General features: G+C 41.4%; 1 protein-coding gene across 1 annotated transcript in view; it reads right to left on the bottom strand.

Annotated features, from left to right (window-relative positions):
• The window catches only part of schip1 (schwannomin interacting protein 1), a 209892-nt gene that overhangs the window by 132287 nt on the left and 56462 nt on the right, over positions 1-21143 (bottom strand). The window contains exons 6-8 of the mRNA XM_020636152.3: positions 14238-14302; positions 13971-14042; positions 13519-13654 (exon numbers count right to left, since the gene is read on the bottom strand). Coding sequence (XP_020491808.2) covers positions 13519-13654; positions 13971-14042; positions 14238-14302 — 273 coding nt within the window. The remainder of the gene's footprint in view (positions 1-13518; positions 13655-13970; positions 14043-14237; positions 14303-21143) is intronic.

Here is a 21143-nt window from a genome sequence, read left to right as displayed (position 1 = left end):
TTTTGTTAAAACAGTTGTTAATCCAACTCTAGATTGCTCAAGATTGCAGTTGGGGGAACAGTTAAATTGTATAGCATTATGCTTTGGCTGTTCCTTGTAAATCATTTATATTTTGCATGATAGACTAGATATGTGAAGAGGCAGCATTTATCCAAAGGTGGAAGGTATTCAGGTATATTGGAGTGTTTCTAAGAAGAGAGGGTAGGACGGCTTGAGGAACTGTGTGATCAGTGAAGCATTATTTAGTCAAACAGGTAGATGAAGCACACTGAAGCTGGGTAAAAACATTTGTTTCACAAGAATAATGTATGGTCCTGTTGGAACCATTAGCCGTGAAGTCTTGGTTTACTGAAAAAGGCTCGAAAATCCCAAGAAGAAAAGAGGTTTCTTCATCCAACTCAAGTGAGGTCTCTGTGCTCAGTTTTAGCTTCACCTTAGATAATATAAGATTAGATTTACTTTATTGATCCCAAACTGGGAAATTGTGGCGTTACAGCAGCAGGTCATAAAACATGATGATTTAAGTCATTTAGGCAGAAGGGAGATATGGTCCTGATGATTCCATTCGAGGAATTATTCCAGGAATGACTTAACTTTCTTGGGTACAACCAAGTAAAACTGGAGAGACCTCCTTTGTCAGATGATACAGATATTGATTCATGGACCTCATTCACTGTATATGTCTTAAAAAGCATTTGATGGCTTTCTCATATTCGTTAAATCATTATCTACCATTTTTATTATTTGACACTTCTTGGAACGGCTGTGAATTTCTCGCTTATTCTGGTGAAGCAAGCGGTTAGCATTAAACCACTTCCAGGCAAGACGTCTATTTCCATGCATCGGTTTACGACTGCAACATCTTTCCAGCTGTCGAGTGGAATTACTGCATGAGGTAGGGGTGAGCCGGTGTGAGAATGCAGCAGGTAAATGTCCGGCAAGTTCACTACTGCAGTGTGTGAGGTTAATGACCTTTATATCACACGGACAGTGTGATCGTGCACGTAGTAAAGCAGCTTTGTAAAATTTCTGCTCACCAGAACATACTTTTTACACTCTTTAGTTGACACTGTGATTATGTCCAGTAACACTGTTTGGCCTCCTGTCTTGGACGTCTTGTTAACATTACGACTGCAGCGTCCTTTTTACGGTACGTCCTACCTCCTGAAACCCTCCCTGTCCAACAGGGAAACGTTCAGGCTATGAGGGACATGTTTAAATAACAACTTTGGACATTTTCCGAGGTAGGCTGTCTTGCTGATTAGAAAATTGCATTTGTGAAAACAGCTCATGTGTCTTCTTTCCTCACTCACCTATGACCCCTCTGCTGCTGCCTAATCCCTACAACTCTATGACCTGAAATGCTCCTACTCTTTCCAATCACCATCTTTTCCTATTTTTCAACTCTGAGTCTTTTCAGTCCCCACTTTTACAGCACTTACAACAGTTCGCTCTCTGAGTATTTTCTGTGAATGACGGCTTGCAGAAGTGTCCCTCGTGACAGGCAGGTGCAGCGTAGCAGCATGGCTTCTGATCTTCCAGGTGGCTCTCATGATGATACTTACGCTCACCCCTGTTTCATCTCTACACATCTTACAACCCTGCCATTTCACTTGTTTTTTTTTTTTTCCCCCTACCCCATGCCTTGTGAAACAGTTTAAACACAAACTTCCTTCCTGTTTGCTCCCCTGCCCTTTCTGTTCAACGCCAAAATAAGGAGGCTGAAGTACTGCTTTGAACAGTAATATCAGCAGAGTACAGGGATGTGTGCTGTGTGGTGGAGGTGAAGATAAGGACAGAACAGCTGATATCGGTTTACTGAGCTAATGAGGCATGAAGGAGCTCCACACAACTCTGGATCTCCGTCATTCCCCCCCGCCTCCTTTGGAACTCTCTCTGTATACATCACCATCACCTGCCTGCATCATTTAAGCTCTCGATTCAAGGCGCAGTCATTGGCTACCTCTGTGCTAAATTAGAGCTAATGTCTTACAAAGTTGTTTAAAGGGCTGGGAAAGTTGGACGCGAGAAGGCCATGACTTTGTGTTTTGCAAGAGGTCAGGTGTTTAACTTCATGATAACACGTTATCACAATGCCTGCGTGATGATAATACTGTTCATGTTTTTGCATTTCTTTTTATTGGCTGATTTTCTCTTCATCTGCTCTGTAATCATTCCCATTACACAGGCATCATTACCGAGATGGATTCACCGGGTGAGAGAGTTGGGTTAGAAAGAGAAAGAGAAAGAGAGAGAGAGAGGGGAAAGGAAAAGTGGGAGGGGGAGTGGGATAAAGGAGAGGATGAGGAAGCCTCTTCTCCATCTTTTCATTAATCACAAATCAGTATATTTCTCTCTTGAGACCAGACCACTCCAAGGGAAGGAGAATAGGCTCCCTCACCCCTCTTTTTTTTTTTTTTTATCTCCCTTCTGTTCAATACATTCCCCACCCTCCTTTCTTCTTGTTCCACAGGATTTCTCAGCTCTCGAAAATTGCCAAAGCAATAAACCGAGAAACAAAATTCCCCGTCTCTTCTGTCTATCCTTCTCAAACAGACTGCCCGTTCAGTATTTCAATACAAATCACGGCTTAAGATGGTCACATCTGACAGAACACACACACACACACACACACACACACACACACACACACACACACACACACACACACACACACACACACACACACACACACACACACACACACACACACACACACACACACACATACTGAAGTACATGCAGACACACAGACACAGAAATCGGTGTAGTATGCATGCTGCTGTCTAATATATTTCTAGAGTTGGTTACTGTTGCACGCCTCAGCAGAAACTGGGACTATTAGTGGGATCTCACAGGACTGGACAAGCAGTGGGATTGTTCAGGTTGAATAACAATGGTTGGAACTTTGAGGCAGAAAAGAAAAATCAGAGAAACCAAACTGGAGAGGAGTGCCATTTGGCAAGAAAAAGACATAATGCAGGAATACCCAGTCACAGAAAGAAATAGTTATTCATGGCAAAACTCAGGAGCAACAGTGAAATAGACCGTGGTATACAGTACACATACCAGGAGAACATGCATGATTTACTGGACACAGAGTTGGATCTCAAATCTTATCTTTATCCTTTGTCTGTCTGAGACCTCTTTTGTATATTAACTTCTCCCTTCTTGATGTAAGTTATTCTTCTATTAGTAGTGGAAATGAGGACTTGTGGGTCCGCTAAGAGGTCTTAAGGATGCACAGGTGCACCTGAGTATTTCAGAAGACCCAGGCTAGTGTGCTTATGTTTCTATATTTCTAAGTGAGAAGAATGTAGGACTTCTGTTATTGTATACAAGTCGTGTATGTCCAAGATTTTCAAGTTTATTGACAGTCTTTAAAGTGCAATTCCTGCTGTGTTTAGCTAGTTGAGAAGGCAGCGGTGTAACATGTAGCTTGTTTGAATATTAAGTGTGTGAGTGAGTGTGCAGCAAATTGTCAATCATTGAGGAGTGAGAAGTACAGTTTACAGTTTTAGTTTGTGAGCAAGAGTGCTCAGTAAACTCGTCATTCAGTAAGCCGAAATGCAATATGCAGCCACGCTAAGCTAATGGGCTTGTTTCTGTATTTCCAGAAATTACGTTTATTATAAAATCCTTGCACGCTTGGAAGACCCTTTTCATTTCAAAATGTGCAACATCTGCATCTCAGAAAAAGGGGGTAGTTACATGAAAATCACGTATGTTCAGGTCAGTTTAAAAACAGCAGGCTGAAGAACAAGATGTGCTCGCACAGTTATTTCCTGAGAAGTCCAAATGTTGTGATTGTGATGGAATAAAAACTTTTTGTGGCATTTGAGCAAGTGTGTGGGCATATTTTCTTTTAACATCTGCATCTACTCACACTTCTTTTTGTTTGTCCTTTTTGAAGTTTGAACCCATCAACAGATACTGGTTATGTAGAAAATGGAGAAAAACAAACACAGTAGATAAGAGTGCCATACAACAACTTTTACAAATAAAAATGATCTGCAAAGACAAAAAAATTAAAGTAAACCAACAGTAAACTAAACCAAACATTGTAGGGTAAGTTGCACAGTCATTTACGGGCAATAAGAGGTTGCCATTTAATCATGTTAAATTTATGGAATGATACAGCTTCAACTGTGACCTGCAAAGACAGACTGCATAGTTAGGGAAGACATGTGCACCAAATGTGTTATTTCTTTTCAGAGTACTGCAGGAAACTGATATGTGAACTTTCACACTTGGCAGTGGACTATTTTAGGTTTCTTAGGTTAACATGCTAAAAGAGTGCAGAATATTAAGCATTCTGGAAGTTGTATTTCGGTTTCCCAACTAGAGTCCCTGTAGAAGTGAAGCAGCAAGAGCAGGGAGCAGAGAGGATAATGATCCTGCTGATAATGGAGGAGTGGAATCTGGTAAATGAGGCTGCATATGCACAGTGCTGCAGGCTGTTCTTTGGCACCAAGTGTCACACACACACACCTACACACACACGTGCACACACACACGTGCACACACACACACATATGCACACATATGCACACACACACCCCTAGCTCCTCTTGGGGTGTAATGTATGTGCAAAATCTTACACATGAATTCTACTACACCTTCCCTTACCGCCCTTTAATTATGTACCTGTGCATGTACAGTGTGAGAATACTTCAGTTAATGTGCAAGGCTGGGAGTATGACCATGGATGATTCCCTTATTAATAAAACATTGTCAGCACTAGCACGATAATGAGAGGGAAGGGCTTCTTTCCCGGGAACAGGAAGTGTATGTTTTAACATAACTTGTAAAAGGGAGACAAATTCAGCAGCAAAGTAAAAGTGCTATACAGCAACGTTTTTTTAAATGATCTGTTTTAAATTGTGTTTGCCTTTGATCAGAGCGGATCATGGAGAGGGACAAGAACTGTTTGGAGATGAGACGAGGGGGGGGGGGGGGGGGGGGGGGGGGGTGACATGCAGCAAATGCTGAGAGACCCAGGACGCCACGATCTCATCGATGAACTAAATCGGAGCCCCAGACAGTAAAGTTTTTGTTGTTGAATGTTGGAATCCCACAGTTCCTGATGTGAATATAATTTTTTGGCGGGAAATTAGATATCCGTCATAAGTATTACAAATAGCTTTCCAAGCAAAATTACTATTTTATGAAATAAAAACTAAATTGCTTTGATTAGAATACAAACCTCCAACACTCTTGTAGTTGTGTCTGCCAATAAAAGTAATTTAGTCTCAGATGCAAAATAACTGTTATTTTATACAAGCTTCATTTTTTAGACAGCTAAATAGCTCGACATAATTTCTATTTAACTTATTAGACAATTTTCATAATGTTTCAAAATCTAATATCCTGCTAAAATGATCATTTTGCAAACTAACCGACTGGAACAGATAAGAAGTTTCATAAAAGTAACACATTTTTTTATTGCAACTGACTGGATGTTGTATTTCTGTTTGATGGCCCACTGTTCATCTCTTTAAGTTCTCATTCTGGAAACAAAAAATACGGAGCCATTTGTCTTCCATATATAAAGTGTGACTTTACTGTCTGAATGTGGAGAGAACTGAAGTGTAGTAAATCCTCATCTTATCTTCCTTCAGTGAATAGTGTCCAGAATCCATCAACTCAATGACCCACTTATAGTTCTTATAGAAATCGTACATGGACTCTGTCTTCGGAATGAAGATCCACACTTTGCAGAATGTGTCTAATGTGGCCTTGATTACCTCGGCAAAGCCCCGATCGATAGATTCCAGAGCTGAGATGATTCGTAATTGTCTCAATCTGCTGCTCCTCATATCTCCACTGTCTCCAATCAGACATTAATGATCCATTATGGTCGTGTTGCTGGGCAAGTAGAGATCAATGGGATAATGTGGTGGTGGCGGTTGTGGGATCAGAGGGGGGGGTTGAGGGTTGAGGGCTCTCTTGGTATGAGTGTGAGGAAGAAAGACGGGATAAGAAGAAACTATAGTAGAATAAACATAGAAATGACCTCTGGTTTCTATTTTGGAAGACTGAAAGCACAGAAAACGTGTGCTAGTTAGAGTTAGAACATGCGATGGCTTAAAAAGTGAAATGTGTGTGAAATAAAGACCAATTTTTCTTAAGTTCATAACATCACCAAGAGGAGATTTCTCTGACCTAAATCAACTCATGTTTGCACGAGATAACAACATCATGATGCAGAAGCCTAAATAGTAGAAAACATGCTTTGTAAGCTCTCTCTGAAAGCAACCTTTAAAATATGTGTTTGTTGAGTGAAGAATGGATGGATCAGTCCTGGTAGATCCCATCAAGTAGAGAAATATAACCGCTGCATGTATCATGTGAAGACATACATTTTCCAGATTTTATGTGTTAGCATCGCCCAAAGCAAATCATGGGTCTTTCCATTCCTTGGGTCTTGCCATTGACTTTTTATGTAATTTCTTACTTACCCAAAATTCAACAAGCCTTTAGTCTGAACATGCATACCTGTTAGTTTTATAGGCCTATGCGTTATTTTTACATGAAGCTGCGAAATGCCCGCATGTTGACTCCTGCATACTATCATATTGCTGACAATTTAAGAAGCCTTGTGCACACGATTATTTGAGTTTGGTTTATGGCATAATGTCACTGATATGTTGTTTCTAGTATATAATGTTGCAACAGTGGGGATGGCAAGACTCATCACCTAGAGTAGCACAAGTGCTTGCACTGGTCCTTCTGAACACACAATACAGCCCAATATGCAGTGCTCTAGTATTCACTTAAATTATTTATATGATCAAATTATATTTCATTAACAGTTCATGAGGACATGATTCAAGGTGGTCAAGTATGGAACAGCCTTCTAAATGTCAGAAAAGTAATTGGGGAGCAAAACCATTTAATCAAATCCTACCAATGTGCCCAGAAGGATTTCATCCTGTGCTCAGTTCAGCAGATTTCATCATCACTGTTTCTATCTCTATCCGATGTCTTCTTTGCTGTATTTCCTTGCAACAATGTCAGGTAAATTAAGCTATCTGAAATTCAAATTAAAAAAAGGAGAAAAATGAGAGAATTTCACAAATAGGAGCTGGGCTGGGAAAAAAAAAACAAGCATCTTGTTCACAAGTCTGACGTCACCCTGAAACACTTTAATATTTAATTGAAGTGTCGTGAAATTAAAAGGCTCAAGGAGAAGAGGCGGAGGACCGAAGATGAGGAGAGACACAGCGAGGGAAGCCTAGATAGAGAGAGAGACAGAAGCCACTGCATAACAAAGCAACAGCCCACCTCTCCTTTTAATTACAAATAGGATGATAATGTGTTATTATCGCTGAAAGAAGAGGCCCTCGACGAGCATTATCAGAGGAGGGGAAAGGTGTGTTCGCTGACTGAGAGTCCTCCACAAAAGTAATCAGGAGTCCCTGTGGTTTTAGACAAATTGGATCAGAATTTCTCTATCCGCACACGCGATGATTTCTAATCCAGATGGATATTGATGTACAGAAGGAGAGAAAACACCCTCCGGAGTAGAGCTTGGATCCATTTTGACCCTGTGTTTTTGCTGGATCTGGACCTCTCCCTTTCTGTTTGGCTCGTCAGTCCCAACACAGCAGAACAGTGACCCCCTGTGGATTCTGTGAGATAATACAGAAGCAACATGACGTCACTCTGGAGGAAGAGCTGCTATAAGTTGTAAACAAAAAAAACAAACTGAAATAGAGCAGAGTCAATCTCTTTTAAAGCTCTCTTGAAAACATTTTTTAATCAAATTTTTACATTTAGTCACTGTTGCTTATGAATTTATTTATTTTTTTATTCAACCATTGCTGTAAGTTGTTCCTTTTTATTCTGTCTTCTTGTTTTATTCCTGCATTGTTGTGTTTTATATTCCTTGCCCTTTATGTTTTGTGAAGCACTGTGTTGGATTTGATAAGTGCTCTACAGTTCTACTTCAACTGGATCCTCTTGTGTCTTTTTGGTAGGAAAGAATAAGCTCGAGGGGTTCGACTAATTAAGACTTTGGTTTGCCTTTAGTTCCACCTTCATCCTCTCTATCACCTCTACACACACACACACCCACACACACGTGTCAAGCATGACACACGCACATAATATGTATTCCACCCCTCACAGAGTGTATGACATGACATGTCCCAGGTGTGAAAGGGCCAATGTTGGACTTGACGCCCGCTGGCATGTGATTAGCAGAGAGTCAGACCTCGCCGCCCCCACCTATCAGACATTATTGCACTGAACGCTCTGTCCCCCTAATACATAATTATAAAATGAATGTCCTTCACATGTCTGGAGGGGGTTAAAGCGTTTATTAAGAAACTAAGAGCTGGAGTGCAACGACGGGAAAGGCTCGTATTGTTTTAAGTCGATGTGGTTGTCAATTCTGCAGCTTCTACAATCCAAAGTCCGCCCACAGAAGGTGGTGATGCAGTGGTGAGAGCTCACTTATGAATCTGTCAATCAATACCTTGGTTTGTGTGTCACAGCAGTGGCCCTTACATCCTGCCAGGCCTGTCACTCAGCCCGACCCATTACAGACAGAGCAGAGACCAAGAACACCAACAGCTGTACCGCTACATTACAGTACATCTTATCCAGGTGAGAGATTAAAACAAGAGCTTTGACGTCAATGTAATGTGCATCCTTACCCAGCATCACACCCAAGGAATTACTTAAAAAACCCTCTTCAATCAATTTGCCCCTAATGAATGAAGAAAGATGATTAAACACATGAGCTAATTCGAGGGAATCCTTAATCGCCTGACCTCAGCTTTTCACTTGTCCCTGGTATTACAGTAACAGGATTGCGAAAGCATTGGCTGCAGTTACACCCATCCTCCAGTGTATGAGACTAGCGGGGGGGTTAGCATTAATTTCCAAAACCTTATGTTGCATTTGCATAATTACCATAAATCATCACAGGGACGTTTGTGGTCCACAGTGGAAGAGGAGCGGTGGGAGAGACAGCTGGGGAATGGGACTGCTTGGAGGGGTGACAGTGTGCAGTGGACCACTGACTCGATAGCTGACATTGTAATGAATTAGAATGATCTCATGTTAAACAATGTTAAGCACACTGCAAGGCATTTTACTAGTGCCCGGGCAACATAAGGTTGTAAGAAAAATGATTTCTATACTACAGCTGTGATTCCTGAAGTGAGGGCTGTGGCCCCCACTGATGGACTGTGAAGGTACTGCAAGAGGTCATTTAAAATTAAAACATGAAAGGTTCAATTTTACAATTTAATAATGCACTTATTGTTGGCTTTACAAATAGATGATGACTGGATTGTGGACTGATTCGTTTTTGTTACTTTTATATAGAATATTTCAGTTATGAAATTTAAAAAGAAAGTTGTAAAATGTGCCTCAAGTGTTGATCTGAGTTGTGTGATTACAGAGATGGGTGGGCCCTGAAGAGGTTGCTGCACAGTATATATATATTTCATACGTCATGTCTGGAAAAGGAAATTGGCTTCTTGTACATTTTTTAAAACTACTGCAATAATAATGATCGTTTACTGAATTACGTGGTTGTTTACTACGCCTTAGAATTTTAAATTTGCTTTGTGCGCTTTTGTTTTTCTCTACGACCTGGCATGACATCAGATACATTTCTGTTGTGATTTTTTTACAAATAAGCGAACAGTCTGAAGCAAAGTCTATAAACAAACAGAAAAAGATTTTTTCTTTCCCCGGGTTGTCCAAATGAAGATTGGTGAGCTGCCTTTTGTCCAACAATCAGTCCCCATGAGGTCAATTTAGAATAAACAGAAAAAAGAACAGGGGCACAGGGAGCCTGAGGGAAACTCATTCATACAATAAAATGCTCAGGCCTTGGTCTAATAACCATTCTACTGGGGTGATACAATATGTGACCTTTCCTGCTTTCTCCCATCTAAAGTAATAAAAGGTCGGCTTGTACTGTGAATAAAAAAAAGACTGCGAACATTCAAATTATGTGAGCTTGGTGACAGGGCGGCTATTTTCACCCTGCATTGGATTAGATGGTTGAAATGAATGTGAGGGGTTAAATGCTTTGACACAGGGTACAGTGTGTGCCGACTGCTGGCTCAGTAATCTGCTGAAGCTCTTAATGGTTTTTTTGTAATGATGAATTTTAGTCAGCTGCGGAAAAAGTCAGCGGGTTATTTCAGGAGAACTCTCAGCAGTCCTGAACGTTAACCTGCGGACCCTGCAAAGGTAATACAACTCTGGTGAATGTCTCTTATCTCTGTGGGGTCTATATGATTAGATATGTGCACTATACTTAAAAAGCACACATACAGCAACACCACAAATATTCCTCAAGCTTCGTCTAACCTCTTGTATCTCTCCGACCAGGTTTCCGTAGCTGTTTTTTGCAGCTGCATGACCTGATAAAGCCAAGAGAACAGCAGGAGGGTGAAACAGAGAATGTGAGCAAACGTGAGAGAGAGAGAAGAGAGAGAGAGAGAGGGGCATAAAGAAGGAGATGACAAACAAGGAAACACATTAAATATGAAAGGCAAAGGCAGAAATAAACAATGACATGACAGAAAATGACGGAGGGGGCATTAAGAGAGCATCGGCGGAGAGGGCACAGACAGGGAATCGTGACAGCTGGCAGACGAGGGAAGGCAGTGCTGCTCTGCTCGGCCTCCTAGTCTCAGTGCACCTTAGCAGGCCAGATGGACTAACCTGCTCCTGTGTGCCCTTCACCAGCCAAAACACACATTTGCATATATCTTCTCTCTTCTATCATACCCTTGTTAAGCTGACGTGATGTCAAACAATAGGTTTTTCCCCAGTACAGTGCACTTTTAAGCAAATGTTTCCCTCAAATGCAAATAAATACACAGAAAAGTTTAACACATGACAAGAGTTGTATTTATTTTCAGATCTTGAGGTTTTGCCTTTCTAAAGAAAAACAGAAACTGGTCCAATCCCAAGAAAGGCAAAAGAAACTCAAACAAAAACTGTGATGCAGGATCTCCCTCTGGTGTTAAACCTCTGCTACTACATCTGAAACTCCCATTTCAGGACCACAGCAATGGACAGCGCGCACAGCCCAAATGAAGACTACAAATGAGCCAAGATAAAAAGGCAAGAAACTCAAAAATTAGTCTGAAACATAGGACTGAACAGCTTTTTGTTTGGAAAGTTTAAAAAGACACATCTCATGTAGGTTAAGGTCTGCTCTATTTGTTTGTTTCTTCGTCCTCATTTCTCAAGTAATTTAGTGCCAATCCGGTTAGAAAAACACGCAGCCAGTCCCCAAACAGTATTGATTGATGTCTGGCTATAAAAAGACATCTATCATCTAGACAGTCTGGAATTAAAGCTGTAGTGGTCTGTGCCTGTGTCTCTGTGTGTGTGTGTGTGTGTGTGTGTGTGTTTGTGTGTGCCCTCTCTCCTGCGTGTACGTGCATGTGTGTGGCCAAGGAACGGGGTTGTTGTGTGTTGACGCTATACAGTATTATGAAACAATAAAATTCAGACAGCTGATTCATATCTGGGCATAAAAGCCAGAGTTTTGTTAGGTTCCTTTTTAATGAAACCTATAATTTCTGCGTCCCTCTATGGTGGCGCGTTGGGAGCGGAGGGATCGATCATAAAGAGAGATATCCAGAGCGGCTCAATTTTGCGGTTTTGTCGTGGCAATGATTGAGCTGAGTTACAGCGTGAGAGATCGTTTACACAATAACGAGTCGCATGTCAACTTTGTCTCGGTGAGAATATCACGCCCATCAATCCGAAAAAAAACACAGCAAATGGAAGATTGCTTGCTTATTAGCAGACAAAAGAAAAAAAGAACTACACAGACATGTCAAAGTGTCATGCAGTGGGGTTTTGTCAAAGACTGATGTTACAGGCTCATAGGTTACAAATTCAATCACTTTAGAGATGGTTGCTACATTGCTGTGTCTTCTCTCTGGGGTGCATGTGTATGTGTGTTAGTGTGTGTCATGCGTGTGTGTGTGCCCTGGCGTGTGTAAAAATAATATTGCTGGGTTGACAGAAATCAGACTGTTAGAAACTCTAACATGGGCGGAGCTGTCAAATCCACCAAATGAATCGCTTTAGAGATAAGACAATCACATAAAGAGGGGGGGAAAAAAGGAAAGAAGGGAGAGCGTATGAAACAAGGCAGAGTTGAGAAAATAAGGCACACATACTGTTCTGATCAATCAGGTACAAAAAAAAAAAAAAAAAAGTATTACAAGAGAAGAAGCTGAGCCCTCGATTCCCCACACAGGAGGGCGGATCTACAGCGTCAGCACATTTAACCGGTGAACCAACATCTGTTTTTCATCTTCCTTTCCTCACTGCTGCACTCCTCTATCTTCTGTGACCTTAGGGAGCAAGTGTACACACACACACACACACACACACACACACACACACACACACACACACACACACACACACACACACACACACACACACACCTCTTTCTCTCTGTGATGATCGTCTGGCCGGAGAGTCACTGAGCTAAGCATTTCCTCGCCATCCCAAAGGATCTCATACACAACCAATATTTACTACAGGCCTACGTGTGTGTCAACCATATAGAATTCTTGATGGCTTCATCCACAACCTCCCTGGCCTGAAAAACTATCCGCCAGCTGCTCACATGCCAAGTTATTGTAAAACTAACAACTGTGAAGAGAGCCCACTCTGAATTCCCTTCACTTTAAACCCCTCTGACCTGCTTTTTATCCACATGAATCCAAATCAAACAGTCTTCCTCTGTGTAAAAGCTTTTCTCTGTAGCAATTGGGTTGGACAAGTACCACCTAAGTGCGCTCTTACACACAACTCTCCCAGCCGTCTCGGAGATTTAACCCTGCCTGTTGACTCCAGGCTCGGAGATTAGCAGAGAAGTGTACACACACTTGCTATTCAGGCAGAAGGCTGCAGAAGACGTCAGGATTGAATTATAATGACCAGAACAGACGCAGTGAGGAAAATCCCCTGGATTTATTGTGGTCTGGTTAAATGAAGAGAAGATGTGCTGAATGAGAATGACTGTTCCACTGATTTCTGTGCGCTATGTGCTGTGTGTGTGTGTGTGTGTGTGTGTGTGTGTGTGTGTGTGTGTGTGTGTGAGAGCGAGAGAGAGAGAGAGTGTGTGGATGTCAGACCAACTCCTTGTATCCATTTACAGAGAGAGAGAGAGAGCTGGATGCAAGTCTGCATACTGAAGACATCAAGTATGGGATACTGCCCCCCTCTGGACATGAATGGGACAACACTTGTCCCAACATGTCCCAAATTCTTAAAATAAAGCCGGCAACACTTACACCCTGATTTGAATGTCTAAAAATATATAAACACATTTATAACTGAAGTCTTTACATCCTAACCAGCAAACGTTCAAAAATCACAACAACTGCCGCTGTGTCTATCATCGATCCTTAAAATTCAACAGCCCAAGCAAAGACACATTTCCATCACAGCATTGTCTGAATGCCTTTAGTCTGTAGTGTAGATTATATGTAGGCCATAGGCCTTACTTACAGGTGTGCTGCCGTCCGACAGGGTCGTCATGCTGATTGACATGCTCATCTTGTCTGAGGAGGAGAGGGAGGGAGGAGAGGGGCTCCTCTTCTCCACTTCTTGCCTCTGGAGGAAGTCCCGCCAGGCCCGCTGGATGCTGCGTGCAGTGATGAGGAGACAACGTGAGGACACCAGCATGGGAGCATTTGAACTGAGGTAAGCTGATTCTTCTGTTATCAGTTTTATATCAGCTATTCTATAACATGATAACTTTTCATATAATAATTAAGTTAAAGATAAACTGGTGTTTCTTTCTTAATCTCAAGTTACAACTACTGACTCAGAAGAAGATTCAACACTTTAATGGCAATTCAAGTGACAAGAAAGGCAGTTCTCTATTTTAATGAAACAAACTGTATGTAATAAATCTCCACAAGCGCTCCTTTGTAGTTTTACATAAACAGTTTACTCACATCAACACCTTGGTTTCATCTGGTGGCATGTTGATATTGATGTTGTTGTCCAGGTTCATGGTCAGATGATTACTGAGCGAGAAGAGAGGAGAATAGGATGTAGCGGACATTCAGAGGATGCATACAAGTCCAATCGCCGTCTAGTTTCTCTTTAATTAAACAGCCATGTTTTGGTCTGAATGGCCCTTTACAGCTGCACAGGACATTGATTGTCATTCCATGTATGTGTTGTGTTTATAGTGTGTGTGAGTGTGTGTGTAAACCCACCACTGCAGCAGGAAACCTCCATCACTGACGTGCTTGAAGCCAATCTGGAGGCTCTTCAGCTGCTCCTACAGAAAGACAGACAGAGACAATGGAATATGAAAACATGACACCAAAGATATGTGGAACAAAAACAGGAAGAAGGTATTGGCAGAATGAAAGATCCCTTAAGCGTGTGAATGTGAATGAATATTTAGCAGACATGTGATCACTGTGTGGTGGGCTCAGGGAGCCCTGTAGCAAGTGGTTAGGAAGCATTTTGGCTCTGTTAGATGTTTTCTTGTAAAGTTAGTGAAGTGAGCTTTGCAGGAACTCAGCCAAATTGCTGCTTCAGCATTTTCCAGGCATTTGGCCCAGAAGCAGAGAGAGAGAGAGAGAGAGAGAGAGAGTGAAAGAGGAAAGTCAAACAAGGAGAGAGAGCACAAAAAAGAGAGCAGGACATAATTCATGATGTACGGCACAGTTGTTGTACAGATGTGGCGGACACGTTGGGAGATTAGGGCGATGAAACTTCCACTAAAATGACTTTTAGCTCCGCTCCGTGCCTTCTGCTCTCCTCCCTTCGGCTTCCTTCCTCCTGCTTTAATAGTGCTGTGTAATGAGGACAGGCCTGCCTCTACATAATTGAGCAGACTAATTCAATTACAAGGGAGCAACAAAGTTTAAGTGGAGCAGTTTCTTCCTGATGAGCCAAGAGGGTCACATCAGGGCACTGAGCAGCTACGGGCTACGTCATGATGTGCACGTGTGCGTGTTCTCTTCTGGTCAAACCTGAACCTTTAGTTGACTTTTTGTTTGACTGGACTATAACTGCATAATAAAGTATGCATGAAAGAATATATTGCATCTATTATATGGCAGATTGGCCTATAAAGAGATTCACACTTGGATATATTACATCTATTAGATGTACTAAGAGAAATGGCTGTACCGCCGAGGTAATTCAGCTGTTTAATATTCAATACATAGTGATACACATGCTGCACCATTAATAGCTATGAAGGAGTCTTAGAAAAGCACCCTTTGAAATGTAAATAAGCATATATATGCATGCATATGCATATGTATCTGTAAAAGCACTGTCTTTCTGAATTGTTGTCTTAGAAGTTGATGTCAAAATGCAGCAACATCAAATCTTTTTTTTTTTTTTTTTTAAATAAAAGGTCTTTGCTGTTTGGCTGCGTGTCCACTTTCTCTGTGGCAGGCAGCAATGTTTTTCTCATTACTCTCCCTCCCAGAAGGAACAAGCAGCTCATTAGACAGAATCAAGGACTTTGACTAGTGATCAATGGTTTGCTTTAAGGAGCTGTTTTTATCCCTCTCTGTCTGTTCGACTCCCCCTCTAAATCTCTCTCCAACCAAACGAGAATCTGTGCCTCAGTCGTATTCCGTTACCGCCCAAACTTCACTAAAGCCTCTCCTGCTTTGAGAGTCAATGTCACCTCAGCCTTTCCAAATCCTCCATAATGCGATCCTGAACAGCAGGCTGTCTGTCTCTCATTGAGTCTGTCACTTTCACATATACTCATCCAGTCAGACACATTCATGCAAACTGTGTAAAAAGTGCCATCTGGGAATTTGGAGACCAGCAGAAAAAGACAGACAGGAACAAAAAGTTGGAGAAATGAAATGAAGAAGATTGAACTTCAAGTTCCTGTGAGGAACTTTTGGGTTGTTTGGATTTTGGTGAAAAAGCGGGAGGCTTTATGTCAAAACTTCTTATCCTTTTTTCTTTTAAATGTCGAGCGTCACAGTCAATCTTTGACGTGGAAAAAAAGAGGCTGTTGTGAAAGCATAATGGTCACCGCCTAGTCACACCTTCCTGCAGCAAGGGTGACAGGCACAGAAAACAACTCTATAGAAACCCTTCTCTCTGATGCTCCAGTTTGCTTTTGAAGGTCATAAAGAGACATCAGTGTTGATTTCCTTCTATTTCATTTATGGCTAATGGCTAAAAAAAAGGCTTGAATACCTTGAATCGAGATGCAGAATATAAACTTGGATAAGAGACAACAGACAGGGAAATGAGCAAGTGTTAATGATGTAGAGATGATGAGCCAAGTATAAACGAGGAGGGAGGAATAATGAGTGAGAGAGACCGTTGGGTTCTTGGTAATGGAGTTGTTCGTGGACTGGTTGAGCTGATCATTTCAATTTCCTCCAAGAGTTTCTAATTGTCCTGCAACAGGCCCGGCAGACTATTAGCCAACCTCAGAAAAATGCACATACACTTAGGACAAGGCAAGAAATTACGAAGGTTGGGGGTTTGTGTCTAATTTAAACATCTTGCTACTCTACAGGCATTGCAAAAGCCTGTAAGCGTGCTTTTTTCTAGTCCCTTTATCCAACATTTCACATGACAATGCATTAAAGTAACACTGTAATGGATCTCAACCTTAACTTTCTTAATGTCAGTTTTCAATGATCTGAAACAGCTTGCATTTATAACTTTATTCAACCCTTCAGACAACTTCAGAAACTGATGGAATTCTGATTTCTTATATTTGCATCACTGGTTTTATAATTGATTATGTTTATGTGTGTGTGTGTATATGTGTGTGTGTTGTTGTTTGTGCATGCTACATCCAGCACTGATATCCGGAGCACATTATTCACCACTTAAACAAATCCCTGACTTCAGCAGGACATTTACAACAATCTTAATACATGCTATTGATTTTAAAATCTATAACAGTATACATTTTGCAATTACTCTGCACTAAACCACATTCTGTACGTCTTGTCAGACGAATTCCTCCAGTCCAAAAGCTGTTTTTCGTTATTCACAACATCCCTGCCTGAGTGGAAAACCCCGTCCCGTATCTGGAGTAGGAATGCCAAAAAAAAGTACTGAAACATAAACCAGAGGTTTGCATAATTTAGTGGCAGAGTCGACAGAAAATCTATAGTCATTTTGGGCTTTGGCAGTGCCAAGCAGGCTTGTATTGATTGGTGGGTGTGTGTGTGTATGTGTGGGTGTGTGAGTGTGTATATATGTGTGTTGGTGGATTTATGGTAGAGTCAGGTGGAGCAGAGAGGCGGAGTGGAAGGTGCTGATGGAGAAGAGACCTTGAACCCACAGCACACTATACAACAACAGAGGAAATAGAGCTGCTGACAGCCAAATACAGAGCATCAGCCCTCCATACTGCCCCCCCTCCCCCCTATCTCCACCTCCTATCTCCACCTCTATCATCAATCTCTGCTCCTTAACTCCACTTTCCAAAATCAAAACGAAAATAAAAGAAGACAGGCGAGAGGAGGAGATGAAAAGAGAAATCAGGGAGTTAAGAGAGATGGAAAAGGGGGAGATGATGATTCGATCATGCTGTGAGATATCTGCTGGACTCTTTCTCCCGGAGCCGGACAGGAATCAGGACAGACATACATCATATTGCGGGAGTCCATAGAAAAGGCCATAAAAGGCCGGCAGTCTAGGCTTTAAGGTTGACTGAGACTGAGTGCTTGGTATTTCCTTTTCTACAAAAGTAGTCAAAAGTCAGTCCATATTGCAAAATGTAATCCGAAATAGTTTGCAAAGGACTAAACAGTTTTAGAAAGTTTCATGTTTATTTATTTTTTTATAAATTTATTTTTAATTTATACCTTAATTATCCCTGAGGGAAATTCTAGACTACACTCTGTTAATGAGAGACATGCTTCTCACACACGTAGGTCCCTAATACACACATGCACAAACAGTACCTGTGGACATGTCAGAGTGGGGCTGCTACACAGTCCTACTCAGGGAGCACGCCAGAGCTGATGGGGGTTTGTGCTTTGCGCAAGAGCACCTCGGCAGTACTCAGGAAGTGACCTGGCATCTCTCCAACTACCAGACATATTTTGGTACGCACCAGGACTTGGCGACCCTCCGGTTACCAACACAAGCCCCTACATATTGAGCTCAATGTAAAAAATATATATATATATATTTATATTCATACACTGTCAGATGACTATCAGGTTAATAATGTTTAAAAAATAAAAATAAATGATCTTTTGTAAAGATGACTTTAAAGAATAGTCATAACAGGCTTGATGGTGTTTAAAGCAGGACATGTGGGCACAGTCAAACTCAGTTTCACAATATTTACAACAGGCCGGGCTTGAGGAAGGCCAAAACCATCTAATACTATCCTGAGCTGCCTCTCACAGTAGCTATAGATCCTCTGCTATAAGAACAACACCACTAAAAGGCTGCCTTTGTATACATACTCCACATAAAATAGCTCATCCACTTCATCAGCTGCACTCAGCATTTTATCTCCACTTCATGCTTCTCAGGCTTTTTATACAGCTTATTATTTTTATACCGTTTCTCCAGAATTATTGTTTTTACTGCCTCAGAGTTGTGTTTCGTATAATTTTTTATTGTTCTACAGTTGTGCTGGGTGTCACTGCTGTCTTATTTGTTTTGGTAATAGTTTTTTAAGCCAGCTGCGCATAATGGGACAATCAACGACCTGATTTGACTCCAAAGAAAAAAAAAAAGTTTACAGAAGGGATTTATTTGATTATACAACAATAGTGTTTCTATAATTTAAATCAGCAGAGCCTTAGTTGTAGTTTCTTTTAAATGCATTTTTGGAGACTTTTATTGTATTAATTGTCTTTTTGTTGTGCAGAATATTCAGTGCATAAATGTAAAAAGGATTTTAAAAAGTCTTGTTGTTGAGAGTCATCACAGGAGACAGAGGAAGGAGAGGCGGGGCTGAGTGACTGACACTCTGAAAGGTTAGAAACCTGCGCTACGGGGGACAAAGGGCAGAGAAAGATAAAGATGCAGCACTTTGCAGAAAGACAGAAAGTGATTCAGTTAAGAGCCGGCGAGGGAGTTAAAATGGGAAAGTAGGTCCTTCGTTGGCGGCAAGGAAGAAAGGATGTGGAGGTGAAAGAACAAGCCTGTGGGCTCCGAAGAAATTAAACTGGACTGACTCCAGAGAGTGAGCCAGGGAAACGCAGAAGAGAGAGGAATGGCCTGCCTGGGAAAATGGCCTTCATCCCTCCTGTACATGGGGTGTAAATCTGTCCCCTGCACCTCCAGCTGATCTCACACACACACACACACACACACACACACACACACACACACTCGCACACACCAACACTCACACACATGATTTAAATAGCTCTGCTGCTAATCTAAATGCTCCCTCAACTCGATGTAGGGGACAGAATGACTGAAAGAAAAGAGACATAAAAACATGGACAAAGCCATAATCCTCCTTTTTCTCCTCCACCAGCAACTTGACAAAAATGATGCACTGTCATGATTTCTCAGTTCTTTGTGTCAACTTTTTTACGCTCATCCCTTCGTGTATTCCCTCCACAGTCTCTCAGTCTAAGTTGGTTTCCCCTCTTCAATACTTCATGAGCTTCCTGATGGTGTGCTGGGTCGTCAGACTGTCGCCTTCCAGCTCTGCAGAGTTGCTTGCAAGCTGTGTTTGTTTTTACTGATGAACTCAATTAACTTAGATACACAGTTTCCAGAAAGCTACACCCTAACATTGGCATATGGGACACTAACAACAAAAACACATACAGCATGCATTCTGTTTAACCTGTAACTAAGCAGGCAATTTGAGTTCATTTACATCGTGCAGACGTACAACATGCAACTATGAGGAGGGAAACAATTACTAAAACTCAGCTTTTATTTCTAAAAAAATCCATGTTTTTTTTTTTTGGGGGGGGGGGGGGGGGGGGGAGGAGAGATAGGTGTACTCAGTGTAAAAGGGACTGTATTTGACTTCTTTAAAGCTTAAGCTTACTTTTTTGTATTCTTGACTTATCTCATGACTGATTATTGTTAAGTTTATTTATTTTATTTCACCTTTATTTAACCAGGCAGGTCATTAAGAACAGATTCTTATTTACAAAGACAAAGACAAAAGCCTTTTGGGGGGAGCTGGGGGAGTTGGGGGCTGAAAAGAAAGGTCAATGCTAAAAGGACAAACAGCACAGTTAGGAGATAGCAGCATACAACATTTCCAACAGCCATCTGCATTCTAAACAGTCACAGCAACAACAAAAAGTTAAAAGAGCATATCCAAACATACCAGCCATAATGAAAAATAGAAAACTGAAAATAGGATAAACACTATATTATGTATTTAACAATAAAAGAAACAGAAGCTCTGCATTGAACCTGTTGAATATACTTCTATTAAAGGCTTAATACCACCAAAAAAAAACCTGCAGATATTGCAGATTCAAAACAATTATTATCACTGACAACATGTAGCTGTAGTAGTTTGGTAATGTTGGTTTTGTAGTAGTTTTTGTGCTTCCTTTTGGTTCAGAGCATAGAGCAATATGCTAGCCATCATAAAACTGATTAAACATAATGTCCCTCACTTTATTTATGGATTATCTCTCTATAGCTTTGTTTGGACAAAGAACAGGCACTACATGCTCAACAATGGTTTAACCTTGAGGCTCAGTCTTCTTCCTGTCAGCCACAAAGCTGTCATGATCCACTCCACCACTGAAGCTAACCTAACTGACACAACCACACCATCTGCTGTACTATGTAGACATCCCTCTCTCTATAACACACATATACAGACGCACACACACAGACAGAAACACACACACAATCCAGAGGGTTTGGAGGAAGCCTCTATCAGTCAAACCTCCCTGGGGTCATTTGGCCCAGCCAGCCAGCCAGCCAGCCAGCCGGCGCCATCTCTGCCATCATCCTCACATCCTCATTGCTCTCTTCTGCCACTGGGACACACAACCTGTCAGTACACCGGGTGTTGTGAGAATGTGTGTATGTGTGTGTGTGTGTGGGTATGTGGGTGGGTGGGTGTGTGTGTGATAGTAACCAAGACAGGTGCTGTTATCTTTAGTTATTTTTGACCAGACACACACCTCCCTGCACCTGTATGTGTGTAGATATGC

Source organism: Labrus bergylta, chromosome 11 (genome assembly GCF_963930695.1).
Source record: "Labrus bergylta chromosome 11, fLabBer1.1, whole genome shotgun sequence".
Taxonomy (NCBI): Eukaryota; Metazoa; Chordata; class Actinopteri; order Labriformes; family Labridae; genus Labrus; species Labrus bergylta.
Note: the sequence above shows the minus strand (reverse complement) of the source record. Positions and strands in the feature narration are given on the sequence as shown.